The following is a 27,019-nucleotide window of genomic DNA, read 5'->3' as shown; positions in this document are numbered from 1 at the left end:
AGCCAAACACTATCCAAGATGGTGTGACTGAGCAGGAGGTCTAGACTTAGGAGATTGTGGGGTGGTGAAGGGTTCAGTAGGGCACACACAGGGCACTATTAATAATTTAGGTTAGGCAGAATGTATAAACAAACAGTAATATTGATTAGGCCTTGAACAAGCTCTTATCAATTAAAACCAAAGGTAAGTAAACTGCTAAACATATACTATTAACAGATGTACATCTACCTTGGGGTGTTCTTGCAAAACGGCACCAACACTTTACTTTTCACAGTTTTAGATCAGTTTGATAGAACAATTTAATATGGTAAAGCACATGAAGAAAACAATGGCAAGTCATAAACCAGTTAGAAAACAAGCAAGTAGTTCAAAGAGTTGAAGAGAACATTACACAGACTTATAAAAGTAAGACCATATACTTAAAGGTTCTTCCCTTGTTAAAAGAGATGAGGCGTAGTGCCCTAAGAATCACAGGTCCCCAAATTAACCCTTTGCAGGGAGCTAGGAGTCTTTTAAGAAGGCTGACAAAGTTTTAGCAAAGCCAACACGTGGCTGTAAGTGTCAAGTGGTGAAGAACAAACCACTCAAAGGTCTTAGGAGGTCCTCGCCCAATCCCCCCATTTTAGGAGAACCACAGGGGGATTCTTGGCTAGAACTACAACAATCATATTCAAGTAATGGAGAGGTAGGGTTAGGGTTTTGCGGTCGTTAAAGCCTATAGAGGGAGGGGTATGATATGATATGGCATTTATAACGCACCTATGCACAAGTGTTTCGAGGCGCAATGTAGAAACAAGTATGTTAACTCACCACTGTACTCCAATTCTATCAGAAATCGCTTCTGAGGCTTTAAATCTGCTGTTTCCACTTACTTCTGGCTTGGTTTCATTGTAGGGGATTTAGGTGTCACTGGAGCTGAGGTCACTTTCTGTGTCTAGATTGCGGTCCGGCTAGTCCACCGTCCTGCCCTCTGACGAGACAGTTCCTGAGACTAGACAGTTGGATGACCCTTGCTCGATGAAGAGACCACCATGATGCTTACAACCTCAGAGGACCCTGAGGACCTTTGTGGTGGAAACAAAGAAGCTGGTCCAATGAGGCACCTCTTTGTGTTGGAGAGCTACAACTGAGGTGGAAGGCCTCTTGTCTCACTAGTCAATGGTTTGTGGAGACTCAAGTCCAAATTTGGAATAGTGACCGGCGCAGCAAAGTAGCCCAGGCAAGAGCTGGTCAGTCTAAAGGGTGGGCCTTGGAAACTTCCGAACTGCAGGATACTTGAGCAGGGATTGAGACTGATTGTTCCCACCAGTCCAGGGGTTGAAGCACTGATGAAGGCCTTCAGGAGATGAGGCATAGGGGCAGGGCTTCGTCAGGATGGTTGCTGAAGGCAATGCCGGTTGGCTGCAACAATGATCCGCGGGTCCTCAGCAAGATTCTCCTCTTCAAAGAGGCCATAGCTGCAACGAAGATCTGAAGGCTTTATGCTGTAACATTCAAAAGTGCATGTGAGAAAGAAAAAAAAGATGGGCAAATACCTGCTATCACCAGCCCGTCCTAGACACATCATGCAAGTAACAATCAAGTCAATAAAAACAACCTGTACGGTGATGTGTGGTGTTTAAAAAAAAAAAAAGAATTTCGTAATGCGGCAGCGTGTTCCTAAACTCATAGTCATAGGCACTGATCAGTTCCTTCCAAAATAGATGAGCCAAGCAAAGTAAGTAAAGAAAAAAGGCTTTCTCTGACACGAGACATTCCAAAATGTGTTGATGGATCCCCAGACCTGCTATCCTTGAGATAAGCCAGGATTTTGACACCCCATCAGTTGTGTTGGTTGCTCATCTTCACAGAGCACGACTTTGCCATCACCTTTAAGCATTGGAGTGAAGATTAGAAGGTGGATGCCATATCCAGTCAGGTGGCAGGTGTTCAGAAGGCTAGTCATTAAGGAACCTATTGCTTTAATGTGAGCGGAACACTTTTTGTAGCAGAAGGCACAGAAGTAGCTAGATATTGGTGGCAGCAGATCCAGCAGAATATGTCCCCTAGCTAGATGCAAGTATGGGCGTGTGAAGATCCATGGTCTATCTCATGTGGATGGGAGCATGTGTGTGTGCCGACAGAAGACTTATGTGTCGAGGTTTGTCACGACTGTCTCTGCTCTCTCAGGTCATACAGGTTATCCAAAGATGTTGCAGCTGGTGCTCTGAGGATTTTGGTAGGAAACCATGCGTATCAACACAGTGAATTCTTATTAAAACTCGTGAGGTGTTTACTTGCTCGAAATTACTTCCACTGCCTATTCTGCCTCGACTGTGGCATACCTTAACTCTGAACTTCATTGTGGACTTGCCAAAGGATATGGGGTGTACTGCCATCCTGGTGGTGGTAGATTTGTTCACCATGGCTGGGCACTTCATTCCTCTTAAAGGGGTCAATACAGCGACTAGTCTAGCTGAAAGCGTTCTGCAGGGTGTGGTTCATCTCCACGATCTCTGCACCCAAGTAATTTCAAATACACTGTATCAGTTTGTGACACAATCTTGGCCGACCTTTTGCAGAGTATTGGGAATGGGAGTTAGGCTGTCATCAGGTTATCATCCTCAAACTAATGGCCAGAGGGAGTGAGTAAATCAAAAGTTGGAGAAATACTTCAGTTATTGCCTGAAATCAGGGAGGAATTGGGTAGATCGCCTATGGTTAGCCAAGTTTAGTTATAACTATTCTTCTATTATATATATTATATACTATTATATTTTTAAGTCACCATTCTTTTGCAAGTTAGGGTACAATCCACACATCCTCTGAGGTACTGGGTTGGAGGAATCTGCTTATCCAGTGTTTGAAGAGAGGTTTAAGATTATCTGCAGAAAACTTATAAAAAGCACATTTAAGTTAAGGAAGTTGTGTCACAAGACATGTAAAGATCGTACTCGCAGGAAAGAGGACAAGTTTCTTGTGGGAGAAAAGGTTTGGCTGTCTACTAAGCAACTTAAATTTAAGGGAAGGAACAGATTAAGTCCCTAATTTGTTTGTCCTTTTGTGATAAAGAAGTTTGGTTAATCTTGTGGCTCTGCAGGTTAAAATAACCTTGCAGACTGAAGATCCATCCCACCTTTCATATCAGTTTGCTGAAGCCTTGCCCAGAAAGGACAAGATTGGGGAAAAAGACCCTTAATCTGTACATACAAAAGGAAGATCTGATGAGTACGAGGTTAGGGCCATTTTCAAATCCAGGATAGATTCAGGGCCCATTGGTCAAGAAGACGTTATGCAGTGCTTATTTACAGCGTCAGTGGTTGTTTTACTTCAGGACGGTAGGGCGATTTCTGGAGAGTTTGGATGTAGTAGTTTGTGGAGTGGTTGTAATTTCCTTAACCTATTTCTCTTGTAGTCATAGATGACCATCCCAAATGAAGATGGAAGTGGGAGGTTGGAGAGCTGGTTGGCTGGAACTTTTTGAGGCAGTATAGACATGGGTTTTAACATTCTGAAACTGCCTTTCATCCACTGACTATTGAACCAACAGCACTTTTATTTGAAACTCTGAAACTCTGAACGTAAGCCTTTTTGGTCTTTTTGAAGCCTAAATGAAACTTCATGGTGGCAAGAGAAAACTCTGAGGGACAAGTAGCCGAGATTACCAGTGGGAGACAGACTGATTTTGTGCTGAAATAGCTAAATATAAAACCCTTGTCAACATCCCGTTCTGAATAAGATTGCTACAGCAAGCAGATGGCTGTTTTGTCGCCCCCAGGCTCTTAGCCGATTCCCGGGGGGAGAACAGCCCCTGCTACAACTCAGCATAGCTACCTTCTGGAGCAGACAAAAAAGGGGGCAGATTTGTGGAGTCATAGCTCGATCTCTGTTAATGGGGTGGATCTTACATTTTGAGTGTGAACATTGAGAGGAGGAATCCCTTTTCGAGACGTCATCTATTGTAAGTGTGTGGTTTGAGAGTGCCCACATCGCCCAGCCAGGGTCTCGCAGTGTGGCAGTGCACAAGCAGATTTAAAGAGAGCGCATATGCCTTTGTCCACCATGCTTCAGTAGTCTTGCAGGGAAGATGGCTCACAAGGAACACCAGCATGACCCATGGGAGCAATAGTGAGTTGCTTCTGACTCCTGGAGGAGTGTAGCAGCAGTCCCTTTAAGGAGGGAAAGAGATAATGTAGGTAGAGACTGTGTGGATCTCTTAAGACACCACAGGCATTGAGTGGTATGTTGAACTTCTAAATAGTTACGGTTGGTCAAGGAAAGTTAGATATGAATTAATAAACAACACCTAGCACTTTACAGAGGGATAGAAAGAGAGAGAGAGAGAGAGAGAGAGAGAGAGAGAGAGATAGAGAGAGAGAGAGAGATCTTAGGAAAGTTTCTTAAGAAACTAAGCTACGGAGTGGACTCTGTGGTGAAGGTCAAGGGACTCTTGGATTGGAATCTACCTCCTAGTTGTTTGCAAAGGTGACCAGATCTAGAGAAGTATTTTGGAGGACCTGGAAGGAACCTGGGAATGCTGAAAAAGAAAATAATTATTACCAGTTGTGTGTGTGTTTGCAGATCTCTATATGAAGTAAAAGTAAAAAGGAAAGGGAGAGCAGGGGTCCTGCTGTTGCTAGTTTATCAATTACCCCTTTCCCTCTCAGATGGTCATATATGCAGCTGGAGTTAGAGCACTTGCTGGCAGGACAGCCAGGTGGGGCCTGTTGGGGTTTGGCAGCTTCTGCTGGGAATTAGAAGCTGACAGATAGTCAAGGGAAGGTTACAATACTTAGTTGACTGGTAAGGGTTTTAGCATGAGGAAAGATCTTGAGAACCTGTAAGTGATGTCCACGCTCCTTTTCTAATTGCAAAGTTTCCCATGGCAAATTTCTCCAAAGTTGGCCCTGAGATGTGGCCTGTGGGGAGGGGTGTACTGTCAGGGCATGTAGAGGGCAAGGCACGGCATTGATTTACAAGGTTGGTTGTTGTTTTATTTACTAGGAGCACACTACAACAGAATTTCCTTAAGTAGGCCTTTCCCAACACAAGAGGATGGGAGAGTGGAAATCTAGACAGAATAAACAGTTGATTTCATATGGCTGTTTAGAATTCAAATCAAGCTTCAGTTGAAGCCTTTTGTTCCTATCAGACCAGACATCAGCTCCTTGAAACGTGTGTCAATGTAAATTCAGCCCAACAAAGGTCATTTAGTATAGCTAAGCACCCCTCGAAGGGTGCAGGTGCTTGGAATCACAGTCGGAGCACAATGTTTGGGGAAATAAGCAATAGAGTTAACATATGCACATGGAACTTTAACAGTATTTGCCAGTATCTCCCATGCTACAGCCCTGAGATGTTCTTCAGAGAGCCGGTGAAGAATTTGTGATAATAAGCTTAAACACTTCACATTTTGGAGCTCTGAGATTCTTTCCAAAGCGTCTGCAGTTATTTGCCAATGCAGAATCAGAGAGCTGTAGGCACCAGCAGACATCAGAGATAGTATCTAAATGCCACAGGGTCATGTCTCTTAGGCACAGCTCTGCAACACTGATTATTGACATGAAGGGGTTTATTCAACAACTCACTCTCTGAACAGAGCGTTAAAGAGGGCCAAGAAGCTCAGTCTAAACAAAGTGAAGTAGTCAAGGCCAAGGGCTGTATAAATAGTGTCAGCTCTAGATTCCTGCAATCCCTGATAAATTTGTATCAGGAATTCATGTATAGTAGAACATTGTCTGTAACTACTGTGACAGTCACCTCAGGTGAAACCATTGAGGGGGCAGGGGAGCTCTGAAGCCAGGAGAAAACACCAGCTATGTGACTCCCCTCCCCATACCCAAGAAGTGGTATAATGGAGTTATCTGAGAGCTCCACCAGTCTCCCCTCAGGTGACTCCTCATGTGCCATAGTCACCACTTCAATGAATAATCAGTAGTATGTCCCACTAGGAAAGGTATCTTATGCAGAATAAGGAAAAGTGCAGTGAGTGCTTTCAGGGGTGAGGGGGGACAACAGTACTGTGGGAAGAAACTCTAAGAAAATCAGCCTAAAGGAGTCTGACAAGGTCAGAGTCACAACCCTGTTAGAGGGGAGAAGACACCCATCTCAACTGGGCTGACACCTCAGGGCCTTGCAAGAGCAGCAAAGGTATTTTGGGAGAGAAAGGGGTAAACAGGCGGCATTTGAAAAGTGATTGGTGATTAGGGCTCCCTAACTGAGCTAGGTAGACGAGAAGGGTGGTTTGATTGACGTTTTTAGCAGTATTTTGCTAATCTATATTGGTTTCTTGCCACCTGAGTTTGTCATTTAATACTCTTAGTCAGTGTGGTGTTTGTGGTTTCTGATACTTTTTTTAGGGGGTGTCATCCACTGGGGTGATATTGCCATGGATAAAGGGGTGTGGTTGGTTGAGGTTTCTGTAATGTTCTCGTGTTGGTGTCAATTGACTAGAGTTCAGTGGTCATCTCAAGCTCATGTTAGTTGAAGATCCAGGTTTTTAGATATTTCCTAAAGGTCAGGTGCTCTTCTGTGTGCAGGTGTTTGGCCATAGAGAGAAGTAAGATCCACCTTATCCTTTCGGTTGACGCTTGGCACTTTTACTAATGCATCATGGCTGGATGAAAGTGTTCTCAATGGTAGACAGTGTGTGAGTTTACATCTGATGGATCAGGGCCCCTGTGGTCGAAGACACTGGTGACAATGCACAGAGCCATCACATAATCCCACGCCGCTGAAAGCTCCCATCCACAGGATTAAGAAGGGGAACTCTTGTGTTGGACTGGCTCTGTTGAGTCCTCTGATCTTTTTGGGGTCTTCTTTGGGTTTATCTGACTTCAGGGCCATATGTTCAGTTCCTTTACCTGCCTCCTGTCAGGTTTCGTGGGATTTGGATGAATGAGGTGAAATGAGGATATGATTAACATAAAGTATGGTTTGGGCCTTAACTTTCTGTGCAGAGTGTGGAGAGCTTCCCAAGTCAAAATGGAGAATTCCAAAAGGATCAGTGATTGGCCAGAAGTAAAAGAAAGGCATTGTTGGAACATTCTAAACCGCCTTTCATTGTCAGAAGCCCAGCTGGAAGGTCTTATGTTTGAAGCTCTTAAGTTTTAGAAAACTTTAGTTAGGCCCTTGTGCCTAATATTAGTTATTTGGACCAGGAAAGTGTTGGAGATTTAAAAAGAAACTTAGAAAACGTTCCGGTGAAAGAAAGAAGCAAGCTAAGTGATTTCATTATCTTTTATGGAATTTTATGATTATCAAGCAGGAGTTAAATATCAAAACTATTAATTAACTTGTTCCTGTTTTTCTTAGTTTTTGTTTATATAGTAGTTCTTTTTGTTCTTTCAAGAATTTATTTTTGAACTTCTAGAACTGTATTTAAATTAATTGAACTGCGTCACAATTTTTTTTTTGCACCTGGCAAATTGGAGTGTGGAGGTCTGTTATTCATTTTAGCGTCGTGTGTTTTTTCGGCCGTATAGAAGTTTATTGAGCACTGTACCTTTTGTCGGTAACAGTGCTTTTCTTAGCGTCGGACTAGCGTTAGAAATCTTACACTGTCTGCGCAAGTGACAGTGTGGTAGCCACGCGACTCCGAGGCGTTATGTTTAATTTACTAACATTCTAACCTGGCGCGTGATCTTCACTGGGCTGCCTCTTCAAGGATTAGTCTCCGGAACTGAGGAATTTCTCCTTTCATGTTTGAGCAATTCATATTAAGAAGAGTGGAAGACTATTCCTTTACGCATGCGCCCAAGCCAGTTTCATTTTTGAACTCAATTCCTTGTTCATGTGCGTTTCCATTTTAGAAGGAGTAAACAATATCTTCACGCATGCGCATATTCTGGTAAAAGGAACGCTTCTTTTACGAGCGATCTTCTTTGCAAGCAAAAGATCCAATTAATGAACACTTTTACACATTCAGAAAACAAACAATTTTAAATTGAATAGTTAGAGTGTCATTCTTGGAATTTGTGTTGAAGCTAGACACCAATACAAACTACATGTATAATATTTCCAGCGGGTTGTTTGGGTAAAAGACAGTTGAACTGCTTGAAGACAAACTCATTAAACTGAGAGAGATTAGCAGTTTTCTTTTGCAAAACCGAATTGAAGAAATCAGTAAGAGCATCTAAGACTCTATTTTTATGTTTTCTTCAGTAGAATTCATACACGTCCTCTACGTTATTCACAGAGGATAATCAGGTATGGTGGCGTGTTTATTTACTTAAATTTATAAAGAGAAGTCAGAGCCAAGGAATTCAAAGGTTAGTGACTAAAGTGAATTGTTGTTATTTTCACCAACAGGTTGGCAGATAAAGAAGCTGAGCAAAACCTGAAGTTTATTATTTTGTCCCATTTTCCCCCTTTCCCTTGGGGGTGCTCTCAACTGAACTGTTTGATACCAGTTAAGAGGTTAGCATCCAAAGGGGACTGCGGGGGTTCAGGAGCTTCCGGGGACAACATCAGATTTGAGAAAGCCTGACAGTATGAAAGGCCAGAAAAAATAGTCCTCCTAAACTGTCATGAACCCCGAGTTCTCAATGGAAGCGTTAAGTGTTTTAGTGAGGGAATTACAGGAGGAATTAAAGGTGGCATATCAAGAGAATAAAAAATTAGGACAACGAGTAGATGAGTTAAGTGAAAAGGTGGCACAGACGCAGGGAATTGGGAGAGAAGAATTTCCCCCTGAATTGGTAAGGGCTGGTGAGGAGAGAGGTGTGGGTAGAGGTGATGGGGCAGAGGGAGGTTTTAGGGCATTAGTTATGCCAGTACCTTTGGCAGCTCCAGAGCGTTACTATGGAGATTCAAGTAAATATCAGACATTTGTAACCCAATGTGAGTTGCACTTTCTTAGTAGGCCCGAACTATTTCCTTCTGATGCTTCCAGAGTTACTTTTATGATGTCTTATTTATCTGGAGAGGCTTCTACTTGGGCAGGTTTATTGGTCAGGCAAAAGAGTTCATCTTTAAAAAATGTTTCTCTTTTTATGGAAGAATTTAAGAAAATGTTTGATAAAAGACAAATGTCCTTAGAAGTTGATGGGGAATTATTAGATTTGCGTCAAGGAAACAGAGACTTGGTCACATATATCACACAGTTTAGGTCTCTGGTTTTAGAATCCCAGTGGCCAGCAGAGAAGAGGTCTTCTCTTTTTTATAGAGGTCTCAAGGAGGAATTGAAGGATGCCTTGTCCAGTGTAGCCCAACGCCCTTCTTCTTGTGAGGAATTGATTGATTTAGTGGTTCAGTTGGACTATCGTATAAGTGAAAGAAAAGCAGAAAGGCGTCGTTGTACTCAGGGGGAGGTGAGGTCAGTCATTAGAGGAGATCGTTCAAGGCTTGAGGTGGGTAGTAAAGAAGTGAGACCAAGGTTAAATGATCAACAAAGTAGAATAAAAGGTCCTTTATCAAAGGAGGAAAAGACTAGGAGGCGTGAGAATAATTTGTGTTTATATTGTGGTAGGGGCGGTCATTTTTTAGGAAATTGTCCCTTTACACCCAAAAAATTTTCATCAGCCGGAGGAAAAGGACAGCAAGTTGCAAATACAGTTCAGTCAGCGGTTCCACACATAACTGTAAATGTATCCTTGTATTTGAAGGAGGAAAGGAAAGGGTATGGACCGGTAGTGATTGATTCAGGAGCCACCGGGAACTTTATGGATTGGGGAGTAGCTAAGGCATTGGGAATACCACTTGTGAGGAAGGAAGTTGTGGAACAGGTTCGGGCTGTAGATGGAACTTCTCTTTCATCAGGTCCTATAACTCATGAAACTGGTGTTTTGGTTATGGAATTACTTGGAGGTCATAGAGAAGAAATTTCATTTGATTTAATTGATACACCAATTTTGAAAATAATTTTAGGCATGCCATGGCTAACCTTGCATAATCCTCAAATTGATTGGAGTAGGCGAGTGGTAGAATTACAGTCTAGTTTCTGTTTAGAAAATTGCCTTTTGAAAGGTAATCCTGGGAGGGAAGAAACACAAGGTTTGGTTTCCTTTTTTCTGACTGATGCAGGTATTACAGGACATAATATAGGAGCGGTGTTAGGACATCTTCCGGAGTGTTATCAAGGGTACAAGGAGGTTTTTGATGAAAAGGAGGCAGGAGAATTACCTCCACATAGGAGTTTTGACTGTAAAATTGATTTGGAGCCCGGGGCGGTTTTACCAAGTAGTCGAGTGTATGCATTAACTGAAAAGGAGAATGATTATCTTAAAGAGTACCTTGCAGAAAATTTGGCTAAGGGTTTTATTCGTCATTCTCAATCTCCAGCCGCATCTCCATTATTTTTTGTACCAAAACCAGATGGGTCTCTCAGAACATGCATTGATTATAGAGCTGTGAATAGGATTACGATCAAAAACAAGTATCCTCTCCCTCTAATTTCGGAAATCTTGAATCAGGTCCAGGGAGCCACAATTTTTTCCAAACTAGATTTACGTGGTGCCTATCATCTGGTGAGAGTCCAGGAGGGTGATGAGTGGAAAACGGCATTCAAAACCCGATTTGGGCTTTATGAGTACTTGGTAATGCCTTTCGGTTTATGTAATGCACCAGCTGCTTTTCAATTCTTTATGGATGAAATTTTAAGAGATTTTTTAGACATATTCGTAGTAGTATATATTGATGATATTTTGATTTATTCTCAGGATTAAGAGTCTCATAAAATTCATGTGGGAAAGGTTCTACAAAGACTCAGAGAGAATCATTTGTTTGCTAAATTAGAAAAATCCCAGTTTCTGTCATGATCTCTGCTTCCAAAAGGTCAGGGTTTTCCCAACTCCCTTGGAAGCAGATCCATAACCCAGGTTCTGAGTGCCAACCAGTCCCAATTGGGACCTTTTGGACCCAGTCCTGGCGCCAGTGGCACCAGGCTCATAAATATGCCCAGTCCCAGCGCTGGAAGCGCCGGGCTCATAATGCTTGGGTGGACTTACCTGCAGCAGACCATGCTGCTTACTTGCCTGCCAGTTGAGCCTCTGATCCTCTTCTGTTTGGAACTACTTTTCCTGTTGGGTGGGGCTGGAGCCACTCCCTAGATTTAGAACACTGGAACTCTTCTGGAAGGCAGGAACTCTTTTCTTACCAGGAACTCTTTTCTTACTTAGGCGTGGCTGTGGAAGGAGACACCTAAGCACTACAGGAGGCTATTTAAACCACACCCGGTGGATGAATCTTGCTTTGCGTTATTCTGCACCCTCTGCAGCAGGACGCTCATCGTGTCTTCTGCATCCAGTCCTGGGCCTAAGGAAAAAGGCTTACCATCCTGAATCCAGTCTTCAGCAACACCTATAAAGACAAGAAAGAACGGGTTAGCATTCCGGCATCTGAAAGGCAAAGGCTTACCTACTCTTCGTGCGCTCCGGAGGTCTTCATACTGCATTCCGGCATCTGAAAGACAAAAGCTTACCAACTCTTCGCACGCTCCGGAGGCCTTCGGCGCTGCATCCGCATCTGAAAGACAAAACAAGGTGCGTTTAAAGACATTGGGGAACTTTAATACTCACGTGCCATTACTCCTTTCCACATCTAATCCAGTGGGTATTCCGGCACCCTGCAGCCGCTCCGAACTCGTACCTGCAAAATAAAAAGACAGTTAGAGCGCATCGTGAAACAGGCAACAAGCGCTTACTCACGTGCTTCCAGGCGCTTCTATTCATCACACGGGCTCCATCTTCAACTCACTTCAGCCCGTCATCCGCCATCGCCGGAACCCTGCAAAACAAGAGACATCATTACTAAAGACTTTAAAAAGACATTTGAATGACTCGAAACTTACCGTTCGTGCAGTAAACGACGGACAGCAGTCCTCTGAAGTCAAGAGGCCTGTGCTACCTATCCAGTGAAGAAACTGGCTACAGCACCCTGCCCCGAGGCAGATGGAGAGCTTGGCATTCACTTACCTAAGGTGAGAGCGTTAACCTTTGGGGGTCTACAGGAGAGGAGAAGAGGAAAGAGATAGGGACACCCCAATAACCCCAGTTCATTAACCCCATATTTTCTATCTGCAGACATCTTACTCTACACGTCAGGCATACAGTGCACAGAGGTCCAGCCCAAAGAGCCAACCGGGTGCTACACATCACCTTTGAAGATACGGTAGTCGCCCAGTCAAGACCGGCGCCTCTGCGAGAATCAGGTGAGCGTTACAGAACGCAAAGCCTACCGCAAAACTCTCGCCCAGGCGCTATGGAAACCTCGGATACTGACCCCCTAGCCCGGTTACTTGGGGAACTAAGGGCAGAAGTGCATGCAACTCGTCAGGAAACGAATGCTCTAAGAAGGGAACTAATTATTTCCAAGGAGAGAACAGACAATCTTGCTAGACAAGTGCTACAGTCACAAGCCGGACAGACCCCGTTACCCGCATCAGGGGCAAATCTTCCTTCAACATCCTCTATGAATCCAGTGCAGATCAACCTACCTGGGAATGTACCTCTGGCCCCGCCCGAGCGATTTTCTGGTGACCCAAAGAGGTTTGCAGTATTTATCAATCAGTGCCGGTTGCACTTCTTATGCCGGCCAGCAGCCTTTCCAACTGATCAAGCTAAAGTAGCTTTTGTACTTTCGTACCTTAGTGGCAATGCGGCAGACTGGTCGATCCCTCTAGTTCATCAAGATGATCCGGTTCTCCATGATTTTCAAGCCTTTCAGCTTAGTATGGAAAAACTGTTCGCAAGACATTCACAGGGGCAGGCCTTGGACAATGAGCTTCTTTCGTTGCGACAGGGTAATCAAGACCTTTTGGCTTATATTGCATCTTTCAATAGACTAATAGTGGAAACTCAATGGCCTGAGGACAAAAGGATTACGCTGTTTTATAGAGGTCTACGTGGAGAGCTCAAAGACGTTTTAGCCCAAGTAGTGAATCCCCCACAAGACTGTTGGGATTACATAGACTTGGTCGTTCAAATAGATCACAGGCTGCAGAACAGGAAGGCCGATCGTTCCAAGTTTGATGCTCGAGTATTTTCCAAACCGCCAACTCCTTCCAAAGGAGTAGACTCCGGGGAACCCATGCAAATAGGGGGTCTGAAAGGTCCTCTAACACAACGGGAGCGGGAAAAGAGGAAACAGTTGCAATTATGCCTATATTGCGGAAACTCAGGGCACTTTCTTCGAGACTGTCCGGTGAAACCTGCCAAGAAGGCAGTAGGAGCTGCAGTTACCAAAGTTACAAACTCTGAGCAGGGAAACGACCTCGCCCGACAAGAATAGAGGTCCTCTTGCCGAGCGTAAAAACCAGTTCCGTGACCTCGCATTTCGTGATACCTATGGTCCTCATTAGCCCTGATAATCCGGATCGATTACATGCAATTGAAGCTTACGTCGACAGCGGTGCCATCGGCAATTATGTGGATCATGAAATGGTTTTGAGGATGAATCTAACTCTTTGTCCCAAGGCTGTAAAGGACGTCATTACTACGGTGGATGGTACGGAGATAGCCTCCGGGCCAGTAACGCATACAACTCAAGAAGTGACGCTAGTAAGTCAAGATGGACACCATGAGAAGATCGTGTTCGATGTGATCAAGGCCCCTCAGTTTCAGATTATTCTAGGAATACCTTGGTTAGAGAAACACAATCATCTGATCGATTGGCGAGCAAGAACGGTCCAGTTTCCAGAATGTGTCTCTACTTGTCACCCTCCACCTGGTGTTGCACTGGCCGCAATTTCTTCAGAGACTCCCCAGTTACCTCCCGAATACCTAGAATACCAAGATGTTTTCCGGAAGGATCAGGCTAACTCTCTACCTCCTCATAGGTCTTATGACTGCCAGATAGACCTGATACCTGGATCTACTCCTCCTTGTAGTAGAATTTATGCCCTCACCGAGCCTGAGAACCTTCACCTTCGACAATACCTGGATCAATACCTGGCAAATGGGTTTATTCGTCCTTCCAAGTCCCCTGCTTCTTCAGCTTTGTTCTTCGTTCCAAAAAAGGAAGGAGACCTTAGAACTTGTATCGATTATCGCTCCCTGAACCAGATCACCGTTAAGAATAGATATCCGTTACCTTTGATCCCTGAACTCCTGGACCAAGTCAGAAAAGCATGCATATATACAAAGCTGGATCTTAGAGGAGCTTACCACTTGGTACGAGTAAAAGAGGGCGATGAATGGAAGACGGCCTTCCGCACCAAGTATGGGCTATTTGAATATCAGGTCATGCCCTTCGGACTTTGCAATGCCCCGGCCGCCTTTCAATATTTTATGAACGATGTCCTCAGAGAGCTCATAGATGTATGTGTTGTTGTTTACATTGACGACATCCTCGTTTATTCTTCATCGGAATCTGAACATCGGAAACACGTGAAAATGGTCCTCGAAAGATTGCGTCAACACAAACTTTTCGCTAAGTTGGAAAAATGTGTTTTCAACGTGACTGAAGTTGAATTCTTGGGATTCATATTATCACCTGGCGGAGTGCGTATGGATTCAAAGAAGGTCGATGCAGTTCTCAAATGGCCATCACCATCCTCCGTAAAAGGTGTGCAAAGCATGTTAGGCTTCGCTAACTTTTACCGCAGGTTTATCCCCGAGTTCTCTCGAATAGTCCAGCCCATCACTGCCTTGTTAAAGAAAAACAAACGTTTTGAATGGTCTACCGAGGCGGAACAAGCTTTCCAGGATTTGAAGACTAAATTTATCTCTGCACCAATCTTAAAACACCCTCGCCCCGAACTCCCCTACATCGTGGAAACTGATGCTTCAAGCCTTGCCATGGGGGCAGTTCTATCACAAAAGGACCCGGTAACCAATCAGTTGCATCCCGTGGCATTTTGGTCCCGCAAATTCTCGCCTCCTGAAGTCAATTACACGATTACTGACAAGGAACTTCTGGCTATCAAGTCTGCCTTTAAGGCTTGGCGGCATTATCTGCTGGGGGCCCGACACACCGTTACTGTGATTACGGATCACCGAAACCTGCAATATTTGAAAACCGCAAAAGCCCAATCCTCTAGACAACTCCGTTGGGCATTATTCTTTGCCGAGTTTGACTTCATAATTACCTATCGACCTGGTACAAAGAACGGTAAAGCCGATGCCCTTTCTCGGATGGGAGTGGAAGAACACTTGATCAACCCTAAACCTGTACCAATCATTCCCGAACAAAGAATTCTGGGTGTAATCGCCACAGAATCCATAGAGGAAGTTAAGGATAAAGCCAGGCAACTTGTAACTCCAGCAGATATACAGAATTAGCATCTGCAGGGAAAGGACTTTGCAGTAAAGGACAACTTATTGTATTTCCAAGAACGATTATACCTACCCAGCACAGATTTACAGAAAAAAGTAATCTCTTGTTATCACGACTCTTTAATGGAAGGTCATCCCGGTATAGCCAAGACCTCAGAAAAGATCAAGCGCTACTTCTGGTGGCCGTCTTGGAAAAAAGATATCAGAGACTTTATAATGTCCTGTGGAGTATGCGCCCAAAACAAGAGTCAAAAGGAAAGACCAGCAGGCCTCTTACGCCCTATTGACATCCCACCTCGCCCTTGGCATACGCTTTCTATGGACTTCATCACCGATCTACCTCCATGCTCCGGATACAATACGATTCTAGTAATCGTGGACTTATTCTCCAAGATGGCGCATTTCATTCCGCTCAAAGGCTTGCCAACAGCAGCAACTCTGGCCCGAGAATTTCTCGAAAACATCGTCCGACTGCACGGTTTTCCTTCGGTTCTAATTTCGGATCGAGGTAGTCAATTTATTTCTCATTTTTGGCGAAGTTGCTGTCGGTCGGCTCAAATTGATGTGAGACTATCGACCAGTCACCACCCTCAGACCGACGGACAAACCGAGAGGACCAATCAAACTCTGGAACAGTATTTACGCTGCATGCTGCAACAAACTGAAAAAACTTGGAAAGATATCCTTTGGATAGCCGAGTATGCCTACAATAACTCTGTCCATTCGGGAACTGGGAAAACCCTGTTTTTTCTTTTGTACGGCAGTCACCCTCGAACCTCGGAGTTGGATCCCCTCCAAGATCTTGAAACACCAGCAGTAGACTACCTGCATTCTACAATCACCCAAGCCTTTAAGGAAGCTGTTTCTCACCTTCAAAGGGCTAAAGAACAATACAAGAAAGGAGCAGATCAACATCGGAAGGAAGCCCCTCACTATCAAGTAGGGGATCAAGTCTGGTTATCCACCAAATATCTATCTCTAAAAGGGCCACGCACATTCAACCCAAGATACCTTGGTCCCTATTCCATCACTACCATAGTAAACCCAGTAGCGGTCAAGTTGGACTTGCCCCCGCACATGAAGATACATCCGGTCTTCCACGTCTCTCTATTAAAACCCGTGCAACCTCAAACCCGACTAAACAAATCTCCAAAACCTATCCTAGTGGATGGAGAACTCGAGTTTGAAGTCAAAAGCATTCTGGACTCCAAGATCTCCAAATCTAAACTATTCTACCTAATTGACTGGAAAGGCTACGGCCCCCAAGAGAGATCCTGGGAACCTGCTGAATATGTCCACGCTCCTCGCCTAATCAAAAGATTTCACCGAACATTTCCTGACAAGCCAAAACCCCCGGAGAAGCCCGGTTTGGGAGGGGCCTTGAGGGGGGGTACTGTCATGATCTCTGCTTCCAAAAGGTCAGGGTTTTCCCAACTCCCTTGGAAGCAGATCCATAACCCAGGTTCTGAGTGCCAACCAGTCCCAATTGGGACCTTTTGGACCCAGTCCTGGCGCCAGTGGCACCAGGCTCATAAATATGCCCAGTCCCAGCGCTGGAAGCGCCGGGCTCATAATGCTTGGGTGGACTTACCTGCAGCAGACCATGCTGCTTACTTGCCTGCCAGTTGAGCCTCTGATCCTCTTCTGTTTGGAACTACTTTTCCTGTTGGGTGGGGCTGGAGCCACTCCCTAGATTTAGAACACTGGAACTCTTCTGGAAGGCAGGAACTCTTTTCTTACCAGGAACTCTTTTCTTACTTAGGCGTGGCTGTGGAAGGAGACACCTAAGCACTACAGGAGGCTATTTAAACCACACCCGGTGGATGAATCTTGCTTTGCGTTATTCTGCACCCTCTGCAGCAGGACGCTCATCGTGTCTTCTGCATCCAGTCCTGGGCCTAAGGAAAAAGGCTTACCATCCTGAATCCAGTCTTCAGCAACACCTATAAAGACAAGAAAGAACAGGTTAGCATTCCGGCATCTGAAAGGCAAAGGCTTACCTACTCTTCGTGCGCGCCGGAGGTCTTCATACTGCATTCCGGCATCTGAAAGACAAAAGCTTACCAACTCTTCGCACGCTCCGGAGGCCTTCGGCGCTGCATCCGCATCTGAAAGACAAAACAAGGTGCGTTTAAAGACATTGGGGAACTTTAATACTCACGTGCCATTACTCCTTTCCACATCTAATCCAGTGGGTATTCCGGCACCCTGCAGCCGCTCCGAACTCGTACCTGCAAAATAAAAAGACAGTTAGAGCGCATCGTGAAACAGGCAACAAGCGCTTACTCACGTGCTTCCAGGCGCTTCTATTCATCACACGGGCTCCATCTTCAACTCACTTCATCCCGCCATCCGCCATCGCCGGAACCCTTCAAAACAAGAGACATCATTACTAAAGACTTTAAAAAGACATTTGAATGACTCGAAACTTACCGTTCGTGCAGTAAACGACGGACAGCAGTCCTCTGAAGTCAAGAGGCCTGTGCTACCTATCCAGTGAAGAAACTGGCTACAGCACCCTGCCCCGAGGCAGATGGAGAGCTTGGCATTCACTTACCTAAGGTGAGAGCGTTAACCTTTGGGGGTCTACAGGAGAGGAGAAGAGGAAAGAGATAGGGACACCCCAATAACCCCAGTTCATTAACCCCATATTTTCTATCTGCAGACATCTTACTCTACACGTCAGGCATACAGTGCACAGAGGTCCAACCCAAAGAGCCAACCGGGTGCTACACATCACCTTTGAAGATACGGTAGTCGCCCAGTCAAGACCGGCGCCTCTGCGAGAATCAGGTGAGCGTTACAGTTTCATACTAATTCTGTGGAATTTTTAGGATACATTGTTTCTCCCAAGGGATTGGAGATGAATCCGAACAAAGTTCAAGCCATCACGGATTGGCCAGCACCAACGAAAGTAAAAGAAATTCAAAGCTTTTTAGGTTTTGCAAATTTTTACAGAAGATTTATTGAAGGATTTTCTCGGTTGATTACTCCCATAACAAAACTCTTAAAGAAAGGTGTCAAATTTGTGTGGTCGACAGAGGCAGAGGAGGCATTTCAAGAATTAAAGAAAAGGTTCAGTTCGGCCCCTATTTTAATTCATCCAGATCCATCTCAGCCTTTTTATGTAGAAGCGGATGCATCGAATCTTGCCATGGGGGCTGTTCTTTCTCAGAGACATCGAGAGACAGGACAACTTCATCCAGTGGCTTACTATTCTAAAAAAATTTCTATGGCAGAACAAAATTATACCATCTCAGATCGAGAATTATTGGCAATCAAGTTCGCTTTTGAAGAGTGGAGGCATTTTTTAAAAGGAGCAAGACATACTGTGACTGTGTTAACAGACCATAGAAATCTGCTTTTTTTGAAATCAGCTAAGACTCTCACACCAAGGCAGCTAAGATGGTCATTGTTCTTTGCTGATTATGATTTTGTAGTGACATTTAAACCAGGTAGGCTTAATGGAAAGGCTGATGCTTTATCACGTCAATTTCCTGGAAGTGAGATGGAATCAGAAAAGGAGAGGATATCCATTATCGATCCATGCTGTTTTATTTCTGCCGGAATACAGAAAATTGAGGATGTTAAGGAAGAAGTTTGAAAGTCCATGTCAATTGCACAAATGGAGGAATGGGTTCGAAAGGATCCGGTTCGAAAAATTGAAAAAGGATTGCCGTTTTTTGAAAATAAACTTTACTTACCTATTTTGGAATTGCGAGAGAGAGTAATAAGAGACTGTCATGAATCTATGCTGTCCGGACACCCAGGTTTTAGAAAGACGCTGGAATTGGTCAGGAGAAGCTTCTGGTGGGAAAAAATGCGTCAGGACATCTTAAATTTTGTAAAAACCTGTGCTATTTGCGCTCAAATGAAGAATCAAACCGGAAAACCAGTCGGGTTGTTGGAGCCGTTGCCTATTCCACCACGTCCTTGGCATACAATCTCCCTGGACTTCATTACAGATCTTCCTTGTGACAAGGGTTGTACATCTATTCTAGTTGTGGTGGACCTCTTGTCAAAAGAGGCTCACTTTGTTCCAATGGAGGGAGAGGTTACTGCAGACGTTTTGGCCAAAGTCTTTTTGCGAGAAATAGTTAGACTGCATGGTCTTCCTAATCAAATTATCTCAGATAGAGGTCCTCAATTCATTTCTAGATTTTGGAGGGTTTTTTGTAAGGATTTGGGTGTGGAAGTCAGTTTATCATCAGGTTATCATCCCGAGACCAATGGACAAGTAGAAAGGGTAAATCAAGAACTGGAGAAATATCTGAGGTGTTATCTACAGGCAGGGGAAGAATGGGTGGATTTGATTTGGCTTGCCGAATTTGCTTATAATAATTGTGCTAAAGATTCAACTAACATGTCTCCGTTTTACCTTGGAAGAGGTTTTCACCCACGGTTTTTAAGTTTTGAAATTACTGAAGAGTCAGAGAATCCTGGAGTTGAGGTTCGATTAAAAACTATGAGAAAGAATTTGGAAAGAGCAAAAAGGGTACTTTTCGATAGTAAACAGAAGTACAAAAGATTTGCAGATCAAAAAAGGAGGTTGGGTCCTAAATATGAGGTTGGTGACTTGGTTTGGCTTTCGACTAGACATTTGAGAATTAAGGGCAAAAACAAATTTACTCCACGTTTTGTAGGTCCATTTAAAGTAGAAAAGGTGATCAATCCAGTGTCAGTACGGTTAAAATTACCTACTTCCTTGAAAATTCATCCCACCTTTCACATTAGTCTATTAAAACCTGTTATTCAGGGGACTAGAGTTGTACATCCACCTTCACCAGTTCAGTTAGAGAATTCATCTGAAGAGTTTGTAGTGAAAAGAATTGTAGATTCCAGGAGGTTAAGAGGGAAACTACAATATTTAATAGACTGGGAAGGTTTCGGACCTGAGGAACGTACATGGGAGGATGAGGTGAATGTGCATGCACCACAATTAGTCGCAAAATTTCATAGAAAGTATCCTTCTAAAGTTGGCCCTGGGACAGGGCATTAAGGGGGGGTACTGTCAGGTTTCGTGGGATTTGGATGAATGAGGTGAAATGAGGATATGATTAACATAAAGTATGGTTTGGGCCTTAACTTTCTGTGCAGAGTGTGGAGAGCTTCCCAAGTCAAAATGGAGAATTCCAAAAGGATCAGTGATTGGCCAGAAGTAAAAGAAAGGCATTGTTGGAACATTCTAAACCGCCTTTCATTGTCAGAAGCCCAGCTGGAAGGTCTTATGTTTGAAGCTCTTAAATTTTAGAAAACTTTAGTTAGGCCCTTGTGCCTAATATTAGTTATTTGGACCAGGAAAGTGTTGGAGATTTAAAAAGAAACTTAGAAAACGTTCCGGTGAAAGAAAGAAGCAAGCTAAGTGATTTTATTATCTTTTATGGAATTTTATGATTATCAAGCAGGAGTTAAATATCAAAACTATTAATTAACTTGTTCCTGTTTTTCTTAGTTTTTGTTTATATAGTAGTTCTTTTTGTTCTTTCAAGAATTTATTTTTGAACTTCTAGAACTGTATTTAAATTAATTGAACTGCGTCACAATTTTTTTTGCACCTGGCAAATTGGAGTGTGGAGGTCTGTTATTCATTTTAGCGTCGTGTGTTTTTTCGGCCGTATAGAAGTTTATTGAGCACTGTACCTTTTGTCGGTAACAGTGCTTTTCTTAGCGTCGGACTAGCGTTAGAAATCTTACACTGTCTGCGCAAGTGACAGTGTGGTAGCCACGCGACTCCGAGGCGTTATGTTTAATTTACTAACATTCTAACCTGGCGCGTGATCTTCACTGGGCTGCCTCTTCAAGGATTAGTCTCCGGAACTGAGGAATTTCTCCTTTCATGTTTGAGCAATTCATATTAAGAAGAGTGGAAGACTATTCCTTTACGCATGCGCCCAAGCCAGTTTCATTTTTGAACTCAATTCCTTGTTCATGTGCGTTTCCATTTTAGAAGGAGTAAACAATATCTTCACGCATGCGCATATTCTGGTAAAAGGAACGCTTCTTTTACGAGCGATCTTCTTTGCAAGCAAAAGATCCAATTAATGAACACTTTTACACATTCAGAAAACAAACAATTTTAAATTGAATAGTTAGAGTGTCATTCTTGGAATTTGTGTTGAAGCTAGACACCAATACAAACTACATGTATAATATTTCCAGCGGGTTGTTTGGGTAAAAGACAGTTGAACTGCTTGAAGACAAACTCATTAAACTGAGAGAGATTAGCAGTTTTCTTTTGCAAAACCGAATTGAAGAAATCAGTAAGAGCATCTAAGACTCTATTTTTATGTTTTCTTCAGTAGAATTCATACACGTCCTCTACGTTATTCACAGAGGATAATCAGGTATGGTGGCGTGTTTATTTACTTAAATTTATAAAGAGAAGTCAGAGCCAAGGAATTCAAAGGTTAGTGACTAAAGTGAATTGTTGTTATTTTCACCAACAGGTTGGCAGATAAAGAAGCTGAGCAAAACCTGAAGTTTATTATTTTGTCCCATTTTCCCCCTTTCCCTTAGGGGTGCTCTCAACTGAACTGTTTGATACCAGTTAAGAGGTTAGCATCCAAAGGGGACTGCGGGGGTTCAGCAGCTTCCGGGGACAACATCAGATTTGAGAAAGCCTGACACCTCCAAAGGAATACATTGGTCCATTGTTTCCTTTGGGCCCATAGACTTAACATTGGGACTTTCTAAGGCCTGTGTATCTTTTGAAAAGTCCAGTTGGGAAAGGTGTGAACATTTTATGGTCCTATCAGACCACTTTCTGTATTTGTATCCATGTTCTGCAAAGGTGTTTTAAATGTTTACTTGCATGTATAGTTTGTAGGTAATTCCAATGCACAGTTTCTTATATGCATAATACAATTCTACAGATCTATTGTGTGGATCTTTTCTTATTGTGTCATAATCTACTGTACCTTTAAACCAATTCACATCTTCCTTTTGTTCCTGGGGCCTTCTGTATGTTTAGGGTTCTGGGGTGTTCTGGTGGTTTAGAATAGTCTGTGTTTCTTTGGAGCTTGTAAGGGTCTTTATCTCATGGATGGCATTTAATTTATTTTCTCAAAACAACCCTGTTCACAGAACTTCCATGCATCCAATACCTCTGCTCACCTGGTCTTCTTTCACCCCTAGTTTTATGTTTGGGGAGTCAAAGATGAGTTGCTTCGGTTACATTGCAGGTTCTCAATTTATTTTGCTATTGTCTGAAGAATTACCTAATTAGGACTGCGTGTAACGAGTTAGTATTATTAGAAAGTGCATTTTTATAGGATAAATTCATGATTTTGCTAGGACAATTGTTCAATGAGCAGCTCGAAGGATTATGCCAATGCAGAGGAAATCAGTGAATCAGGTCACGATTGGCACCGTTAATGGCTGTAATGTGGTTTCCTTTGATACTGTCCCATATTACACATCATCAGGTTGGGGTTCCTATGGAAGCTGGAAATACCAAACCACAACAAAAGATGTGTGATGGTAGCAGTGCCTGCCACAAAATAGCAGACTGCTTGCTACACATCCAGGAAAAGATGACAGTGACCCATTGCATATGGACTCATTGCATCAAATACAGAGATCATACAGTTTCTTTTCTCATAGTCGCTCACACCCCTAGCCTAAGAAGCATGCCCGTAAGCTAGGAATATTATTTGGCAAGTTGTTCTAAAATGCAGTATGTGAGTACTCCTACCAAAGTATCCTACACACCACGCAGGCTCCTGTGGGAATCCCTATCAAACATGCAGCCTCCTCTTTGATTTGAAATTCTCAGAATTCATCTTTAATTCCCTTCATTGGCTGCCAGTAAAGCAAAAAATGGATTTGATGGTCCACTGTCTTGCCCACGCGGCCTTCCTCGGCTCAGCACGAGGATACTCAACAAAGCATTACCAAGCCAACCAAACACCTAAGTTAGGCTTCCTTAATATGGTTGGTAACAAACCCATCCAAACATAGTATTTTTGGTGATAGACCTCTCCACTCTTATGCCCCCTGCCTATGAACCACCAAAATTGGAATCCAACTGGGTGAGGTTCCACAGTGAACTTAAAGTACTGAATAGGTTTTATATGTTATTTACCCCATGCAATACATTCTATGTACCCCACGCCATGAATCTCCCATGGGATTCCTTCTCATAATAAGGTGGTCTTTTAAAAATAGAATGTATATAAAATAGCACGGTTTCCCAATGTCCGTTTTCTGAATTGTAGACAGCTAATATGTTCTATAGTGATTCTTTTGATAACTGCAAGGGCATGTTTAGCAGACAGGATAGCATTCCATGAACTGTAATTCAAGCTTCCATGCCAAGTCTTTGTCTTATGTTATTGTGTTGTATGTTGTGAATTGAATGCCAGCTAAAGAATGTATGTTAATGATGTTCTTAGAACCTTGTTTGATTAATGTTTGTTCATTCACATTGATGCCTGTAATAGGTTAAAAAGGCATAAAAAAGCATATTCACTTTTGTTTTTTTGTATCTTTTTTATTTACCATAGTCTGAAAATGAGAGGAATTACCATATATTCTATCAGCTTTGTGCATGTGCTTCGCTACAAGAATTTAAGAATCTTCACCTAGGTAGGTTTTGTGATTTATAGGTATCTGCTTATTAATTTATGATGTAATGTGCAACTTTTAAAATGACTTACTTTTCATATGCAGTGAATGCCAATCAATTTAATTATACCAAACTGGGTGGCAACATAAATATTGAAGGGGTCGACGACAAAGCTGATATGAAAGAAACTCAAAAGACTTTTAGACTTCTAGGTAAGTTTGTAAAACATTTAGTACATGTTGCAAAATGTTATATTGCATTTGATGCCAGTGTTTGAATTCTCATAGCAACAAGTAATGTTTAAAAAGTTGTAATTACAATTTGGCCACTACTGTTCAAGATAGCACAGCTACAATAAGGATTTCGGAAACAGGGTATGAATCAAAGTTCGTTTTGTTTTGCTGCATATTGCTATGGGATACCATGCTTGCTGACACACTCAAGCAAATGATGGTGAGTGAGAATGTTGCTCACAATAAGGGGCAGTTTAGAGGCAAGACTTACTATAACTTTGATAAATCCCAGACTCATTAAACCTTTTGTAAGGTCCTGACGTTTTGTCATCGGTACCCAGAACTTTTCAGGTCTTGGTAAAAAAACAAATTAACACAGCTCTTCATACAGCTCAGAGTCACCCAGCTTTGGTTAATATATAGATTCCCCTTCATACACCATTTACATGTAGCAGAACTTTGCTCCTGAACTGTGGTTCCGGAAGGATGTGGCCATCCACATCCTGGACAACAAAAAGGGCTAGTCCAGGACATGGATGAACACATCCTTGGCATTTCAGTGTTTAATACCCAATAGATCATGTTCTTATTAGCCAAGTGGAGCCTAGGTTTCGGGTCTTGTACCTGGTGCAAAATGGTAGAAATTATTAAGTCTAAATAATATAAATTTACAGGAATATAAATCTGACTTACCATTTGAACAATGTTTGGAAGATTTAGCAAAGTTTCTGTATTTTCTTAGGTGTTGAGCATAATTGTAATACTTTGTAAGGCCATTGCTGCCAATCCGCACTCTGAAACCCATGTGCAGACAGCAGGCCCCAGTCTTCCAACCATGTTGGTGCACATATCCATTACACATTTAAGTGCTGGGCATGCACCAACCCTCAGATGTGCCTAGAGTAGACATGTTCAACCCGCCACTTACCTTTGTGAACTAAAGGACCTTTGTACAGGCACCGGTGACCGCAGGATACCACAAGCAGTATGCTCACCCATCTTATGGCCACAAGTGTTTGTAAGTCAAGGTCATAGTCTTTCATTTGCACATTCTTGCACTTGGATACAGAGGGATAAACTGCTGCATCTGTTTGCCCATTTGGACTCGATGCAAAGATCTTTTTACACTAAATATCCATGTTCCTTTGGCTTTTCCCAGTCATTATCAACCTTACTTTCCTTATATGTTATGATTGTGCTAGACTCGTAACCCAAGAACCAATAACATTCATGGGCCAGATCAAGGCTACGCAGTTATGCACTACGCAATCAGACAAAGAAGGCACCTGCCTGCTAACTCTACGCACCTGGTAATGTAAGCGCGGAACTAGATACCGGGGGCCGTCTTGCAGTTAATCTGCTAATCACACCTACCATCATATGAATATAGCAGAACTACCCACCAGCAATCTATCTAGCAGAACCAACAACCCACGCACTAATAGCACTTACAAACTTGATCACTGCCCTGCAAATATGCACCACGCTATCAAAGCAGCAAATGGTCTTGCTTGCTAATCCTACATACCTAGAAATCCATGTGGAGAATTATAAAGCAAGGAACATGCTACACGTATGCTTAGCTAACCACAACTTTCGGAGAATATCTTACCAGAGATTCTATCTAGCAATTTGCCGACCGTGGACGCTGCCAGCACCTATGCAATAACAAGTGGAGTTTCTGTGACAGAGCTGCCTGTCACTACCCATCAATCTTTGCCAAAATGATCTGACCCGTCAAGAAACAAGGAGCTACCATGCCCACGACATGCACTGGAAGCTGAACAGGAACAAGGTTCCCCTGGAACACACACAGACACTCAAGCACACCACTATGCCTACACTTGCCTCTTCACCAACAAACAACAAAACGCAGCTACACCCCTCAAATAATTTGGCCTAGCTGTACATACTGACACACTTCCACATTCGCCACACCAGTCTTTAGAATGCATCTGCACCCTTCACAATTTCAGCTGAGCTGCACACCTAATCTTACTCTCAAGCAATCCAGCACCGCCAGAATGCAGACAGCATTGTCCATTGGTGTTGCTGCACACATTCTACTGACCTTACACAACCACCGCGTTACACCTAGCTGTAGTATGAAACTACAGACCACTGATTGCACTCTGGCTGCACACATACCGAGTGAACCCAAGCATGTTGTTCCACACTACTCTCTCTACTGACCTGCTCTGCAGTCGCCGAGGGCGTTCAACCCACAGCGCTTTTAACTCATAACAATGGTAAAAGGTGCTATACAAATGCAAAATAACATAACATAATATGTTATCAATAATTGTTTCACTAAGGTAGCTATTGTCATAAAGTCTTCTTAGGGTAGAGGGTGTGGTGGCCACAAATACCAGGCACTGCCACCTGTTACATAATGCTGACACGGGGGGAGCACTGCAGGGAAGATATCCCGGCCAACCTCACCTTCCCCCAACCTCTTGGTATGGGCTTGTCACATTGAACAGGAGCATGCCCATTTTCATCTGAGAGGCCCCAAGCCTGAGTAATACATTTAAAACACAAGCACCTCTCTGGTAGAACCATTCCCAAAAATCGTCCCAGAAAGGAGTTAAGGGACCCCATCACATTTTTTTTTTAAAACTTCTTTTTGTTGTTTCATTAACAAAGAAAAACAAGTATGGTTCAACAATGAAATAAGCCCCCCGCCTCCAAGCCCCCGTCACAGCCCCAGTAGTCCTCCCCTCCATCCATTTCCCAACCGATCTTTCAGTTGAAGATGTCCAACAGTTTAAGTCTTTGGGGGCACCATTGTTCCCTGAATTCCCCTTTCAAGTATTCCAAGGATTCCCTCCAATCTGCATAAAAGATTTCCAGTTTGTTGTCGGCAGCGTATGTTGCCCATTCCAATGAGACAATGTCCCACATTTTCCTCAGCCATTACTGCTCTATAGGGACCGTAGGGCCTTTCCACTTCTGCACGATGAGGGACATTGCAGCCAATGTAAATATCACTTTCGCCTTGGTGCGCCCCCGCCTTTCCACCTCGTTCT

At 43.2% G+C, this 27,019-nt stretch overlaps 1 protein-coding gene across 3 annotated transcripts in view; it reads left to right on the top strand.

Annotated features, from left to right (window-relative positions):
- MYO5C (myosin VC) overlaps positions 1-27,019 on the top strand; it is a 1,282,854-nt gene that overhangs the window by 305,785 nt on the left and 950,050 nt on the right. For 2 of the 3 annotated variants that reach the window (XM_069624842.1, XM_069624843.1), the window contains 2 exons: positions 23,696-23,777; positions 23,862-23,969. In XM_069624842.1, coding sequence (XP_069480943.1) covers positions 23,696-23,777; positions 23,862-23,969 — 190 coding nt within the window. Of the gene's footprint in view, positions 1-23,695; positions 23,778-23,861; positions 23,970-27,019 lie in introns of those variants that run through there. The other variant, XM_069624844.1, reaches the window with a different exon arrangement.

The sequence above is a fragment of the Ambystoma mexicanum genome, chromosome 11, assembly GCF_040938575.1.
Source record: "Ambystoma mexicanum isolate Mex_15411 chromosome 11, UKY_AmexF1_1, whole genome shotgun sequence".
In the NCBI taxonomy this organism is placed as follows: domain Eukaryota; kingdom Metazoa; phylum Chordata; class Amphibia; order Caudata; family Ambystomatidae; genus Ambystoma; species Ambystoma mexicanum.
The sequence above is the reverse complement of the archived record's forward strand: the minus strand, read 5'-3'. Positions and strand labels throughout refer to the sequence as shown.